This window comes from Cyphomyrmex costatus, unplaced genomic scaffold (assembly GCF_001594065.2).
Source record: "Cyphomyrmex costatus isolate MS0001 unplaced genomic scaffold, Ccosl1.0 scaffold1433, whole genome shotgun sequence".
Classification (NCBI taxonomy): domain Eukaryota; kingdom Metazoa; phylum Arthropoda; class Insecta; order Hymenoptera; family Formicidae; genus Cyphomyrmex; species Cyphomyrmex costatus.
The window spans coordinates 51434-64898 of record NW_017275428.1 but is presented as its reverse complement, the minus strand read 5'-3'; the positions used below and the strand labels follow the sequence as shown (position 1 = coordinate 64898).

General features: G+C 37.4%; 2 protein-coding genes across 2 annotated transcripts; one reads left to right on the top strand and one right to left on the bottom strand.

Annotated features, from left to right (window-relative positions):
- Positions 1-6183: 6183 nt before the first annotated feature.
- On the top strand, positions 6184-7326 carry LOC108783202 (proteoglycan 4-like). Its single transcript, XM_018551709.1, has 3 exons — positions 6184-6448; positions 6559-7054; positions 7191-7326. The coding sequence occupies exons 1-3, from the start codon at positions 6184-6186 to the stop codon at positions 7324-7326; spliced, it is 897 nt and encodes a 298-aa protein (XP_018407211.1).
- Positions 7327-7371: 45 nt separating this feature from the next.
- LOC108783201 (uncharacterized protein K02A2.6-like) lies at positions 7372-11730 on the bottom strand. Its single transcript, XM_018551708.1, has one exon. The coding sequence runs from the start codon at positions 11728-11730 to the stop codon at positions 7372-7374; it is 4359 nt and encodes a 1452-aa protein (XP_018407210.1).
- Between the last annotated feature and the right edge of the window lie 1735 nt (positions 11731-13465).

Genomic DNA, 13465 nt, shown 5'->3' with positions numbered 1-13465 from the left:
TCCAACAAAACCTCTGGTTTAACGGAAAGATTATTCAAAACGCAAATGGAAGGCAACACGCCTTTGCGAAATTTGCCTAAACAAAACTTACAAATAAATCCAGTATCACTGTTGTGTTCTATTACGTAGGCCATCAGGTCTTTCCAAAAAGGTCCGTCTATTGTTTTTATCAACCTTTCAAGTTTAGAAACGTCTCTACTCACACATAATTTTTCGCATGAGATACAAGGGAAACGCGGTAGATCCAACGATCGCTTTTTCATAACTTTAAATGCTTCGTAATTTTGCGAGAAAATCTTTTTCTCGTCCAAACTGACACGCATTAAATTGTTTGAATAAAATCTTACCTTATTTTTTACATCATTGGAAATTTCACGCAATTTATCCATATTGGCGAATCTTAAAGCTGAAAACAAATGACGAAACTTGTTGTAATTGCTTATCAATTTGTAGACATTTCTTCGAATATTCCTCACGAAAGGAAAATGAGGCGATAAAGTGCTTATCACTGCAATATATGACTTACAACGATTAGGATTTGCATAGCATTCCGGAGGATGTCCTAATCTGCTACTCGTATGTGAAACGGAACATTTTTCAAGCCGCGCCATGAACTTAGGATTCATTACCTTCTTCAAAGTACCTCCTTGAAACTGTTCCAAAAATTTCACAAACTTTTCCATGGAAACATCACTTATTTGGCATGTGTTCTCATCACAGTGCCACATTTTTTTAAATTTTTTACCATTGTCACCTATTAACGGCAAAACATTAATCACTGCGTGAGGAGAGAATTGTCCCGTTATAAATGGTTGCTCAAACTTTTGTCTTCGCTCATAAGCGGTTTCATAAAAGTACGCTTCGGAAGACGAAGTATGTTTAGACGAACCACAAAGAGCTCTAATTTGATCGCTCTTTGAACATTTCAAAATCTTACATTCATTGAATCGCAATAGCGTAGCTTCAGCAGCATTTTTCAAATACGAAAACACCTTTCTCGCTGCATTGACGTACGATTTTTTTGCTATTACGCACCACTTGAATATCTCTTCGGCTTCCAATCGAGCACACACCATTAGTTTTTTAATTCTCCTCGCCATCTGTCGAATGTATGACTCTGAATGATTTGGAAAGTTGAAACACTTTTGCCAAGACCGAACAGTATTGAATTTTTCCTTCAAACTTTTAATCGTCTGCCATCTTTGTACCATAAACTTATCACCACGTTTTATGTAACACTTTTTGTAACACGTTTTATGTAACCCTTATCTCCGGTACTCGCTAATATAGTTATGGAAGATCTTGAGACTGAAATTTTATCAGCCATCAATATTGACATTCCCATATATTATAGATATGTGGATGACACGCTATTAGCTATTCCTCATAAAGAAATTAAAAAAGTTTTTGACACCTTTAATTCCTACCATAGTAGGATTAAATTTACACTTGAGGAAAGCATTGATGGTTGGATAAATTTCTTAGACGTAAAACTGTGTATTGAGAATGGAAGAATTTTATTTGATATTTTTAAAAAACCAACTAATTCCGGTAGATACCTCAATTATCATTCCAATCATCCTTTATGCCATAAAAGGGGCGTGATTACATCACTTTTCGATCGCATCCTTTTGCTTTCACATCCAAAATTCCACATTAAGAACATCCAAGAATTAATTAACACTTTAACTAATAATGGTTATCCTCTCGATTTCTTATTTGCATCAATAAATAATAGAATCAAATCTTTTATACATAGTCAAAATAATGACAATATACATAATAAAGATACATATACAAATAAGAAAAAATTTTTCTGTGTACCGTACCATAATAAAGTGTCTGAAAAATTCAAAGGAATTTTTGGTGTTGACTCTGAGATCAACATAGCTTACAAACCAATCAATAAATTAAATCAAATCATTAAATTAGGTAAAGATAAGTTGGATAAATTTAACAACACTAACGTAGTTTATAAAATTGACTGTCTTAATTGCGATTGCTCATATGTTGGTCAAACAAAAAGGAACCTAAAAACTAGAATTAAAGAACATAAAGCAGACATTAAAAAACTACAAAATAAATCCGTTGTTAGTAAGCATCAAATAGAATATAACCATACAATGGATTGGGATAATGTCCATATTTTAGATAATGAACCATCATACATTAAAAGATCAATTTCTGAAATGATATTCATAAAAAAACAATTAAACGGTTTAAATTTACAGAGCGACACGGAAAGATTTCCAGAAAATTACATAACGACACTTTTAAATCATCCCTACCATCCTACTTTAGTTTCCCACTCCTAAAAATATTCTTTGTTTAATGTAAAGAGGTTACTTGTAATAACAAATTCATACCACATTCTCTTTTTGTAACGACCAACGTTTAGTCCTTTCACATGGATGTCGTCGAAATTCCTTTGAGACAGAGGTATTTATTAATTATCAACTTAAAATTTTTTGTTCCTTTTTTTTGTTTTTTTTTTTTTTTTTTTTAATTAAAACTCAAAAAAAAAAAAAAAAATATCTATTTAAAAAAAAAAAAAATTTTTTAGTCTGGAAACTTTTGTTCTCAAATCACAGTTGATGCCAATACTTTAACAAACTCATCATCTGAATTGTAATGACATGAAGAAAATTATATTGTATACTGTTACGTTATGCGAATCACTTTTTAATTTTGACACCATTTTATTGCGAATTGACTTTTATATTTTGACAAATTATAACTGTTTAATATCTTATAGTATAGAATAATTGACAAACATGCGAAAAGTTGTGCTCTAGCACTTAGTTTCATTTATAATATATTAGTGAATTAAATTATAAATTTTTGTATACTGAAGATGGTCACATTAATGACCGAAACGTTTATTATAATTATGTAAATTTAGTAGTATTAAATATACGAAATCTTCGCTACTTTTAACCAGCGTGTGGTATATGCTCCTTCTTCTTATTTTTATTTTTAACTCAACCACTTGATCTTTAAATAAATTGTAACACTTTTTGTTATACATTTTTTTTGAATCGGAATGGTTTTTCCTGAATCTATTTTGACGATCTCTTTCACTGATAGCATTTTTTAAATAATTCTTTCTTTTGGTGTACCGTTTATTTCCTAAATCTTTTCGATATTCGCTCCGCTTTCTTTTACGCAACCTCTCAGGATCTTTTTTGTAATAATCACGCATACTCTGACATTTTGTTTCAGGATCCTTGTCGTACTGGTCACGTTTTCTCAGACGTTGCGTTTCAGGATCTTTTTTGTACTGATCACGCATACTCTGACATTTTGCTTCCGGATCTTTTTTGTACTGATCACGCATCATTGCGCATTTCATTTCTGAGTTCATAACATACTTCTCTCTGTGAGAAAAAGCATCTTTTGCAATTCGTTTTGAACGCTGTTCTTCAGTTTCCTTGCTACGTGCAAGTCTTTTTCTAAGCGCATCCGCCTCTCGTCTTTTCAACGTCTTCAACGGCAATAACGTTATTGGAGCAGTTGAATCGAAGAGACACGAAAAATGTGTTATTGTTTGTCTTGCAAACATTTCGGACAAATAAGATCTTAGTAAAGATCGATCATACGGCACGATACAAGGATTTATACCAAACAGAATCGATGTAGCAATCGCAATCGCTATAGGACCACAATTATAACCATTGCCTTGCGACTGAACCTCGGGAACAATTGGATTCTTTTGAAATCATGAAAGGGAAATAACTTTTCCACAAAAACTCGAATTTCTAAATTTATATTTTCTATATTTGCATTACGACTACCTTCATGAGAATCATAAATAATAACAGTTTTTGTGTCGTAATGGCAAGCAACCCAATGCCCACCCCCGAAATCGCTGTGCAGTATTTGCAAATGTTTCTTGTTCGAATTATCGAGTGGAACAATCTGATCAGGAAACTTAGTCAACCATACAGGTCGAGGCGCGTAATGAGAATTTCTCTCAAGTAGCGCATGAAAACTATCGATCATCGTTTCCGTTAACCATTCTTTGGAAGCCAAAATATTTTTTTCGGTATTACCGTAATAGAACTTGTGACACTGAGGACACATTTTCAGTTGGCGTTCGGAACAACCTTCTTATGATGCAGGTACTTACGACAGACCAAAATTCTACGCTATCGCAGCCACAAATGTTACAATAGCGAATAATTTTAGTTTGAGTCCAAAAAAAATTAATTGTTTAAATTGTAAACGCTTTAGACAAGCAAATCCAGCGCTATTAGCAGCTGATGCTTTATTTGAGCACTTGTAACTATTATACTAATACTAGTAGCTAATATACTGAACACCTGTGACTGTTACTTGTCGTACCGTAATTATTACACTTCGCTTGTGCAGCCGATAATTTTGTTATTATTTTTCCGGATCTGTAAAACAATATAGTTACATAAATGTAAAACAAATAAATTATTAATTGAAAACTACTTTGCACAAATTCTTTGCAACAATAACAAGATTCAGTTTAGGAATTTAGAATTTTTACCAGAGACACGTAATTTATTTGTTACTGAACTTTGGTTTTTATTATAACTGGAACGATGGACAATTATTATTTTCTAACGCATTCTTAGTATATCCTTAGTAGTGTTATGATAGTTTTTTTTTACGTTTATAATGGGTGTGTTAAGTTAACACCTCAACTATATATAGTACTCAGGAGTTCTGATTGGAGTTACCACTTCCTTTTGACGAGACAAAGAGTTCCCTATAGTTAATAACAAGAGTTCCGCTTAATAATCAAATGACTTCCGAGTGACCTTGACCTTGACCCTCAAGAAGATCAAGGTCATTGACCATTCCCGTCGCTCGTTATTCGTTCAAGGTCGCATAGTTCTGATCAGCTTAACAGGACTATTTTGTGTATACCTAGAGTTCTTGATACATAAGAAACATTTTTGTAGAATAATAAAATAAGGTGAAAAAGCAATTAGACCAACGATTTGCAAGATATAGCGACATACATTTGTATGATCATACAATTTTTAAATGAGTATATCTCAGAAACCGTTGATCCAATCGCTTTAAGCCTTGATACTTTTCAACAGAACTCGTCAAAAACTTTCTCCGAACAGAATTACTCGGTACTCCCAAAAAATTTTTGTCCTAAAATTATTTTCCAAGTCCCACGTCAGAAAATTTTTTAAGAGTGCCGAGTAGTTCTGAGTAGCGTTTCTTACAGTTCTCCACGAGTTCTATCGAATGTAAGGTGAAAAATCGCTTGGACCAATGGTTTGCAAGTTATAGCAACATTTGTTACATTTGTAAGATCATGCAATCTTTAAATGAGTATATCTCAGAAACCGTTGGTCCAATCGCTTTGAGCCCTGATACTTTTCGACAGAACTCGCCGAGAACTGTCCAGAACTTCGAACAGAACTACTCGGTACTCCCAAACAATTTTGGACCTAAAATTTTTTTCTTAATCCCACGTTGGAAAATTTGTTAGTAGCACCTAGTAGTTCTGTTCGGAGTTCTGGACAGTTCTCGGCGAGTTCTGTCGAAAAGTATCAGGGCTCAAAGCGATTGGACCAACGGTTTCTGAGATATACTCAATCAAAAAATTGTTGATCTTTTGACAAATGTCGCTGTACCTTGCAAACCGTTCGTTCAATCGCTTTCGCATGTAATAGTTTTCGATAGGACTCGTCGAGAACTATAAGAAACACTATTCAGAACTACTCGGTACTCTCAAAAAATTTTTTAAGGGATCTCTTATTTTCGAACGTTACGTTTTTCTCAAATTTACGTGCATGTACGCGCAAAATGCATATAACAAGAGTATTTAATCGAAAGAGTATTTTATCGAAAGAGTATTTAATTTCTTGTAGTATATCTCGAATATCATTTGTCCTAAATGAATACAAATATTTTACCTATTATTGACTGTGGCGACCCTTATCAGTCGCACTAACGAAAACCCACCGAGCAGCTACCTTTCGTCAAGCGCTCGGTTGGAACATCCAAGCGCCTGTAGCACTTGACCATACAAGCGCCCGTAGCACACGACCGCGCGCAAGTACTGCGCGACGCGCAACTACCGCGGTACGCCCACCAGAGGGCTAGCGCCGATAATGTTATCGCGTGCGAAGAATCGGTCCAGGGCCCTTATAGATAAGGCGCCGAACCGATCAACCGACACCGAGCAGCGGCATGCAGGGCTATACCTCCCAGCAATTTTTAACGCAGCTACGGTCTACCAAGCAGCAACAGCTACCGCCGCTACCGCAGCTACAGCAGCTATCGCAGCCTCAGCCGCAGCAGCCATCGCAGCCTAGACAGCAGCAGCCATCGCAGCCTCAACAGCAGCCGTCATCACAGCCTCAGCTGCCGCAGCCATCGCAGCCTCGACAGCAGCAGTCATCGCGGCCTCAGCAGCAGCGGCCAGCGCAGCAGACAGGAGCCCCGCTGATCCAGCGTCTACGCCAGCAGCTCCTGCGCCGCCGCCGACTACAAGCGGCGACTCCCAGGATCCGGCCAGTGGAGGTTACAGGATTGCTCCGTCGCCCACCGAGACGGCAACACCAGCTGGGCAACGCGCCGCAGTCTCCGCCCGGGTCGCCGACACTGCCGACGGCTCAGCAGAGACCAGAGTCGTGCCGCAGTCTCCGCCCGGGTCGCCGACACTGCCGACGGCTCAGCAGCGACCAGAGTCGACCTCCGTGCGGAAGGTGACCCTCCAGCTTGCTGCCTGGAAGCTACACCGGCTGGACATACCGTCGCCTGCCAGGACTAGGCCACCGAGGTACTGCCTACACCCGTGGGACCTGCGAGTGTGCCGGTACACCTCACCACGATATCTGCAGACGCCTCCGCCAGCGAGACAGCCAGAGCCGTTCTCTGGATCGGAGTGGGAGACCACTAACCAACCCGGAGACGAGAACGCAAACTACTGGGGCCCGGAAAAGAGGACCGCGACGCAGCCTGCGCTCACTTACTGCGAGCGAATAATTGAGAAGCGTCGTACCACCAAGTGGACTCATACGCAGCCACCGCTCACCTACAAGGAGCGAAGTCCCTCTAAGTGAGGAGGAAACCAAACGGCCCTTTTCAGGGCCAACATAAAATACACTGACCTACCATCATTGTATATATCTGTACATAGCCATAATAAACGTTGTACATAAATGTTGTGTTTGTCACTAATCTTTAATTCGTAGTTTAATTGAGAATTATGTGCTAATCATAATATGCGGAAGGCCTAGTGATAATACGAAAGAGTGTGTCTATTTTGAATGTCTAAACACAACTGCCGGTGTCGACCTTCTGACTGTCGACATACAGATCGTTGCCTAGCCGCGCATGTCGTGACGTTTAGCATAGGCGTAGGTAACACCTCCCCTATCTGGAAGAGTGACACTGGTAATCCTCCAGTTTACGTGGACGACGTCTATTGCGTTGAGAGCGCCTAAGCACTGGTTTTTCCTGTTGCACAGGTTCCGATCGTTGACCTGAATCTGGTTGTGAAGACGATTCTTGAGATTGCAATAGTTCTTGATTGATGTCTTCTAGAATTTGAGGTGAAGTAGAATTTCCTTGAGGAACAGAGGTAGTTTCTTGAATGTTCTCTTGTTTTCCTCCCTGATCGAAGGCATTGATTAATATTTCAAGTGGTAATTGAATTTCTTGCTGTTGAGATGAGTCGTCATTGTCCTTGATAGCTCTAAACTTGATTTGATTCGCATGAGCTCGAACCAAGCGACTTCGTGTGTCGACAAGTACATTGTAGATAACTCTTCCAACTTTTTCGACTATTTCCCCAGGAATCCACGACCATTTATTGTAAGTGTGAATTTGAACATAAACTTTTGTTCCTGGTTCAAATTTTTTAGCTTTGACTGCATGTCTCCTGTTGTATTGTTCTTCTTGCTTTTGTTTTGGCAGCGGTTTCTCAGGTTGAGCAGTTGAGCATTTCGAGGGCTTAAGCAGATCTAACGTTGTTCGCATTGGTCTTCCAAGCAAGGCTTCCGCGGGAGAAACTTGATTTGGAACATTAGGATTTGGAGTTGACCTGTAATACTGCAAGAAAGTGCAGAGATGTTTCTTGACTTCTTTCCCCTCTGTCTCGCATTTTGAAAGTGCCCGTTTGAATGTATCTACGAAACGTTCTGCTTGTCCATTAGAACTTGGATGAAACGGTGGAGTATGCAGATGATTGATTCCCTGTAAAAGACAAAAGTTTTGAAACTTTTCTGAAGTGAACTGAGTTCCATTATCTGAAACTAGACTTTCAGGGACACCAAATCTTGCAAAAATTTCTTGAAGAATATCAATAGTTCGCTGAGCTGTGATTGTTTGCGTTGGAACTATTTCAGGCCATTTTGAAAAGGCATCGACCAAAACAAAATAATATTCTCCATTTAACGGTCCTGCGAAATCTATGTGAACTCTTTGCCATGGTTTTTCAGGAAGAGACCAGCTTGATAATGGTACCTTGATAGGTGATTTCGCGGCGAGTGTGCAATTTCTGCAATTTCTGACAAATTCTTCTATTTGCTGATCTATCCTTGGCCAATATACGTACGAACGTGCTATGATTTTCATTCGCTCCATTCCAGGATGACCCTTATGCAATTGTTTGAGAATTTGTTGATGGAATTGTTGAGGAATTACAACTCTGTCGTTGAAAAGAAGACATTCTTGAATCACGGTTAGTGAGTTTCGACGGCGGAAAAATGGTTGTAAATCCGAATCATCTACATTCTGAGGCCATGAATTCAAAGTAAAGTTGATAACTTTTTGTAAGATGTCATCTTCTTTAGTTGCTTCCTTGATTTGTTGAAATGTGATTGGAAAGGACTGAAGTGATTCATTGAGGACTGAGAATAAATCTGTTTCCATTTTGACAGAAGCGATTACAAAATCCTCTTCAGGACGTTGTTGATGACTGATTAGTCTTGATAAAACATCCGCATGTCCAAATTCTGTCGTCTTGATGTATTCGATTTTAAAATCGTAAGATAATAATTGAAGTGCCCATCGTTGAAGACGGTTGGCTGTATGCGACGGAATTCCTTTTTTGTTACCAAATATTTGAAGTAATGGTTTGTGATCCGTTTGAAGGATGAATCGTCTTCCGAAAATCATTCTATGAAATTTCGTGACTGCGAAAATGATTGCTAATGCCTCTTTTTCAATTTGACTGTATTTACGTTCTGCTTCTGTGAGACTCCTTGAGGCGTGACTGATTGCCTTGATCGAATGATCTGGAAATTTATGAAGAATGCATGCTCCTAATCCTTCATTTGAAGCATCTGCTGCTACAATAATCTCATGCTGAGGATTGTAGTGAGTTAATAAGAGCTTTGAAGAAAGAATTCTCTTAAATTGATTAAAAGATTCTTGACATTTTGGAGACCAGTTCCATTTAGAATCCTTTTTTAAAAGATTATCCAAAGGACGTCTAAGAATGTGCATATTTGAAATGAAACGTGCATAATAATTGATTGCTCCTAAAAACGAACGTAATGTAGTTAAATTATGTGGTTCAGGCATGTTTTTAATTGCTTCGACTTTTGTAGGATCTGGATGTAATCCTTGTCCATCGATGACATAACCCAGATAATTGATCTGTGTAGTAAAGAAACAACATTTCTCTATTTGCAGATGTAGACCATAATCCTTTATTCGCTCTAATAAATAAGTTAAGTTTTGATTATGCTCTTGAACTGTAGCTCCACCCACAACAATATCATCAATATAAGCAAAAACGTTTTCTAGTCCAGATATCATTGAATCCATGATTGATTGAAATTCACCTGGAGCTATGGTGACTCCGAAAGGTAAACGATTATAAACGTATAAACCTCTGTGAGTATTGATTGTTAGAAGATGCCTTGATTGCTCCTCTATTTCAATTTGAAGAAATGCGTCTGACAAATCTAGCTGGCTGAAATACTTACAGTTTGACAGTTGCGAAAATATTTCATCTGGTAATGGAAGTGGATAACGATTAGGTTCCAATGATTCGTTAAGTCCAGTTGAGAAATCCGGACAGATCCTAATCTTTCCATTTTTTTTTCTTACTACAACTATTGGAGTTGCCCAGTCTGAATACTTGATTGGTGAAATGATTCCATTTTGTTCCAGTCTTGTAAGCTCTGCGTCGACTAAAGATAAAATTGCGTAAGCAACCGGTCTCTTAGGTCTGAAAATAGGTTTTGAATTATTTTTTAAATTCAGTTTGACTTTAGTCTTTGTGCAACGACCTAATTGAGAGGAAAAAACCTCTTTAAAATTTTCTTTAATGAAGGATATATCAAAGTGCGTCGAATCTGCTTGAGAATGGATCTTGGAACAGAAGCTATTGAGACTGCATTGCCATAAATCGAAAGCTGCGATCCAATCGAGACCCATGATGTTGAGATCCGAATTTGCTGTTACGAAACATCGTAGTTGTTTGATAACTCCGTTCAAGGTTACTTCACAATAAATTTCTTGATTGAAATTGATCTGATTTCCCGACGCGTCACGTGCAACATGAGACGTTGAACAACCTGTAGGCTTTCCCAACAAAGACCAAATCTTTTCTGATATAATGGTAATATCTGATCCCGTATCAAGTTGAAGTTTAATTGGTTGATTATTTATCGAAATATTCACAAATTTGCGAGTAAGATTTGAATTTACTTGATTGACCTTAATCGTCTTGACGTTTTGATTTGCCGTTTCGTTATTTGTTTTCGTTTTGACTCTCTGAGTTGAAGCGCAATATCCGTCTTTGTGACCGACAGTATTACATTTTTGACATTTATGATTTTTGAAAGTACAAAACTTAGAATAATGCAATTGTCCGCAAAACCAACACGGTGTTGAAGGTGTTGAATCTTTGTTAGGTAAAGAATTTTTGATTTGTTTCTTACCTTGCAGATTCCTTGATTTATTTGAGTTTGTCACCTGCGGTTTACGTTGTTTATCAGTTTTGACAATCGCTACGGCATTGGACTCTGTCGATTTTTGGTTTTGAATCACTGATGTGTCATGCTTGAGATTGATTAATCGCTGACATTCTCTTGTAAGATCGTCAATTGTAAGTGTATCTGACTTTGTATCGATTAAGTTGAGAAGTTTTGTTCGTATATCGGCTTCCGCAGGCGATCTTAAAGCACATGCAAAAATAAGGCATTTAAATTGATCGGCAGTGATTGTAGAAATTTTGAATTCCTCGCAACGTTTGTTTACTAGCGCTGCAAGTGAAACGAAATCTTGATTTGGTGATTTTGTCGTATTCATGCAATCATATCGCTGATGAAAAAGAGAACTTTTTTTTCCGAATAATTGTGTGAGTTTGCTCACTGTGGTTTGGAAATCAAAGTCTTTGTATATCTTTGGCAGAATATAATCAACATACTGTTTATGCGAAATTGTATTTATTTTTCGTAATAGAAGTCTGACCTTGGATGCGTCGTCTAAATCCTGTGCGTCCTCTTGAAATAGACCTTGATATCTTACATACCACACATCGAAAGTCAAATTATTTTCTGGATCGTAAATGAATTCGGTCATGGAATTTGCTAATGATTCCATTTTTGCATTCCTCTGCGAAGAATCCGTTGACTTAGTCCACATCGTAGACATGTGATTCATAAAATCCTGTTGTTGCTTCATTTGCTGCTGCAAGAGTACTTGTTGCTGCTGCTGCTGTTGCATGAACAATTGTTGCTGCTGCGTGAGTGCCATGAGTGCCTCTTTAAACTCCATTATCCTCGTCGCCAATTGTTGTGTTTGTCACTAATCTTTAATTCGTAGTTTAATTGAGAATTATGTGCTAATCATAATATGCGGAAGGCCTAGTGATAATACGAAAGAGTGTGTCTATTTTGAATGTCTAAACACAACTGCCGGTGTCGACCTTCTGACTGTCGACATACAGATCGTTGCCTAGCCGCGCATGTCGTGACGTTTAGCATAGGCGTAGGTAACAATAAATTATATACAGAGTCACGACTTCAACCTCTCTCTTGCGATCCCCGGCGCCGCACCGACAGAGGCCGACAGCGACGGCCGGTCGGTGACTCATCTTACATCTACCAGTAGCGGGTAGACGTAACCGTATACGCTAAGCGCATTGCTACATTGACCATGAAAATGAAGGCACAAATAGGAAATTTTCTAAGCTTCAATTTTATCTACGGCATTTTGTACGTATACCCTGCAAAATTGATACATTTAGAAAAAAGGTATCGCAAGTCGACTTTCTATCTTTTAAACCATCGCCGATATATCCGATGATCGTGTACATATACAGAAAAATATCATGAAATCTGTACATTACGAAAATTTCCAAATGCTGTATCTCGATAACTATATGTATCTCGATAACTATAATATTCATTGAACGAGGTTAAAAAAATTTCATTTTAACGATAATTCTACAAGCTTCCACATAATTTCTATACATTTTTCACCTCAGACAAATCAGAGGTAAGTTATTTACAAAAATGTACTCAGAAACATGTACAATGAAGATTTTTCAGCTGTATCTCTGTAACTATTTTTTGTTTAGGAGTAGCCGTATATCACAAAGACAGAACCGTAACATTCGAAAACAAGAGGTTCCTTGAAAAAAATCTATCTCGAGAACTATCGACCGTACGAAGTATGACCATTAGAGAATTTTGTAGAGAATTTTATTATTTTTGTTTTATTATTGATCTACTTTGGCCGTAAAGTTGATAGAAAACGAGATAACCGCGAAAAACAGAAATTTTAACCATTCTACGGTCAATAACAAACAGCGTACGCGTGCTAACGTTGGAAACTTTTCAAACATTTTTCTTTCGGTTAAATGAAGGTGTTTAGCAAATTATAGCTTGGTCGGAATTTTTGTGTTTTAAAATCCTATAGTAACTGGACTAAATACAGAGATAACGATTGTTATATTTTAAAAATGAATAACGATATTGAAATAATATAAAATATGACAATTATGAAATACGGCAAAGTAGATGCTATGTGTAATTTTCTTTCTTCAAATGAAAAAAATAATGTAATAAATATATAAGTAGATGTTCTGTACTTTAAAACAGTTGTCAGAAGAACCAGGACATGAAATGTTGACACAAGAAGTTCTCTTTGCTTGGGCGAAAGAGCATTTTCAAACCATAAGCATCTTCTACTTTAGCAAAGCAAATCATGATAAAATGAGGAGAAAACTAAATAAGAGATTTGAAAATGCTCCATCTGTTCCGGAAATAATCATATATACTTTGTCTAATTTTTCCACGTCTTTTTGCGCATTAACTAGAACAACTATGCGCGCTATTTAGCACTTGACATTATGCACATGTATTTTACGAAAATATTAGGCGAAAGTAAGAGTATGAATACGTACAATGTACAATACAGTACAACTTACAGTTCAAAGTAAGTGTTGTTATTTGTGACAATTTGTTATATGCATCGATGAGGATTGCTTCTTTGCACAAAAATCATA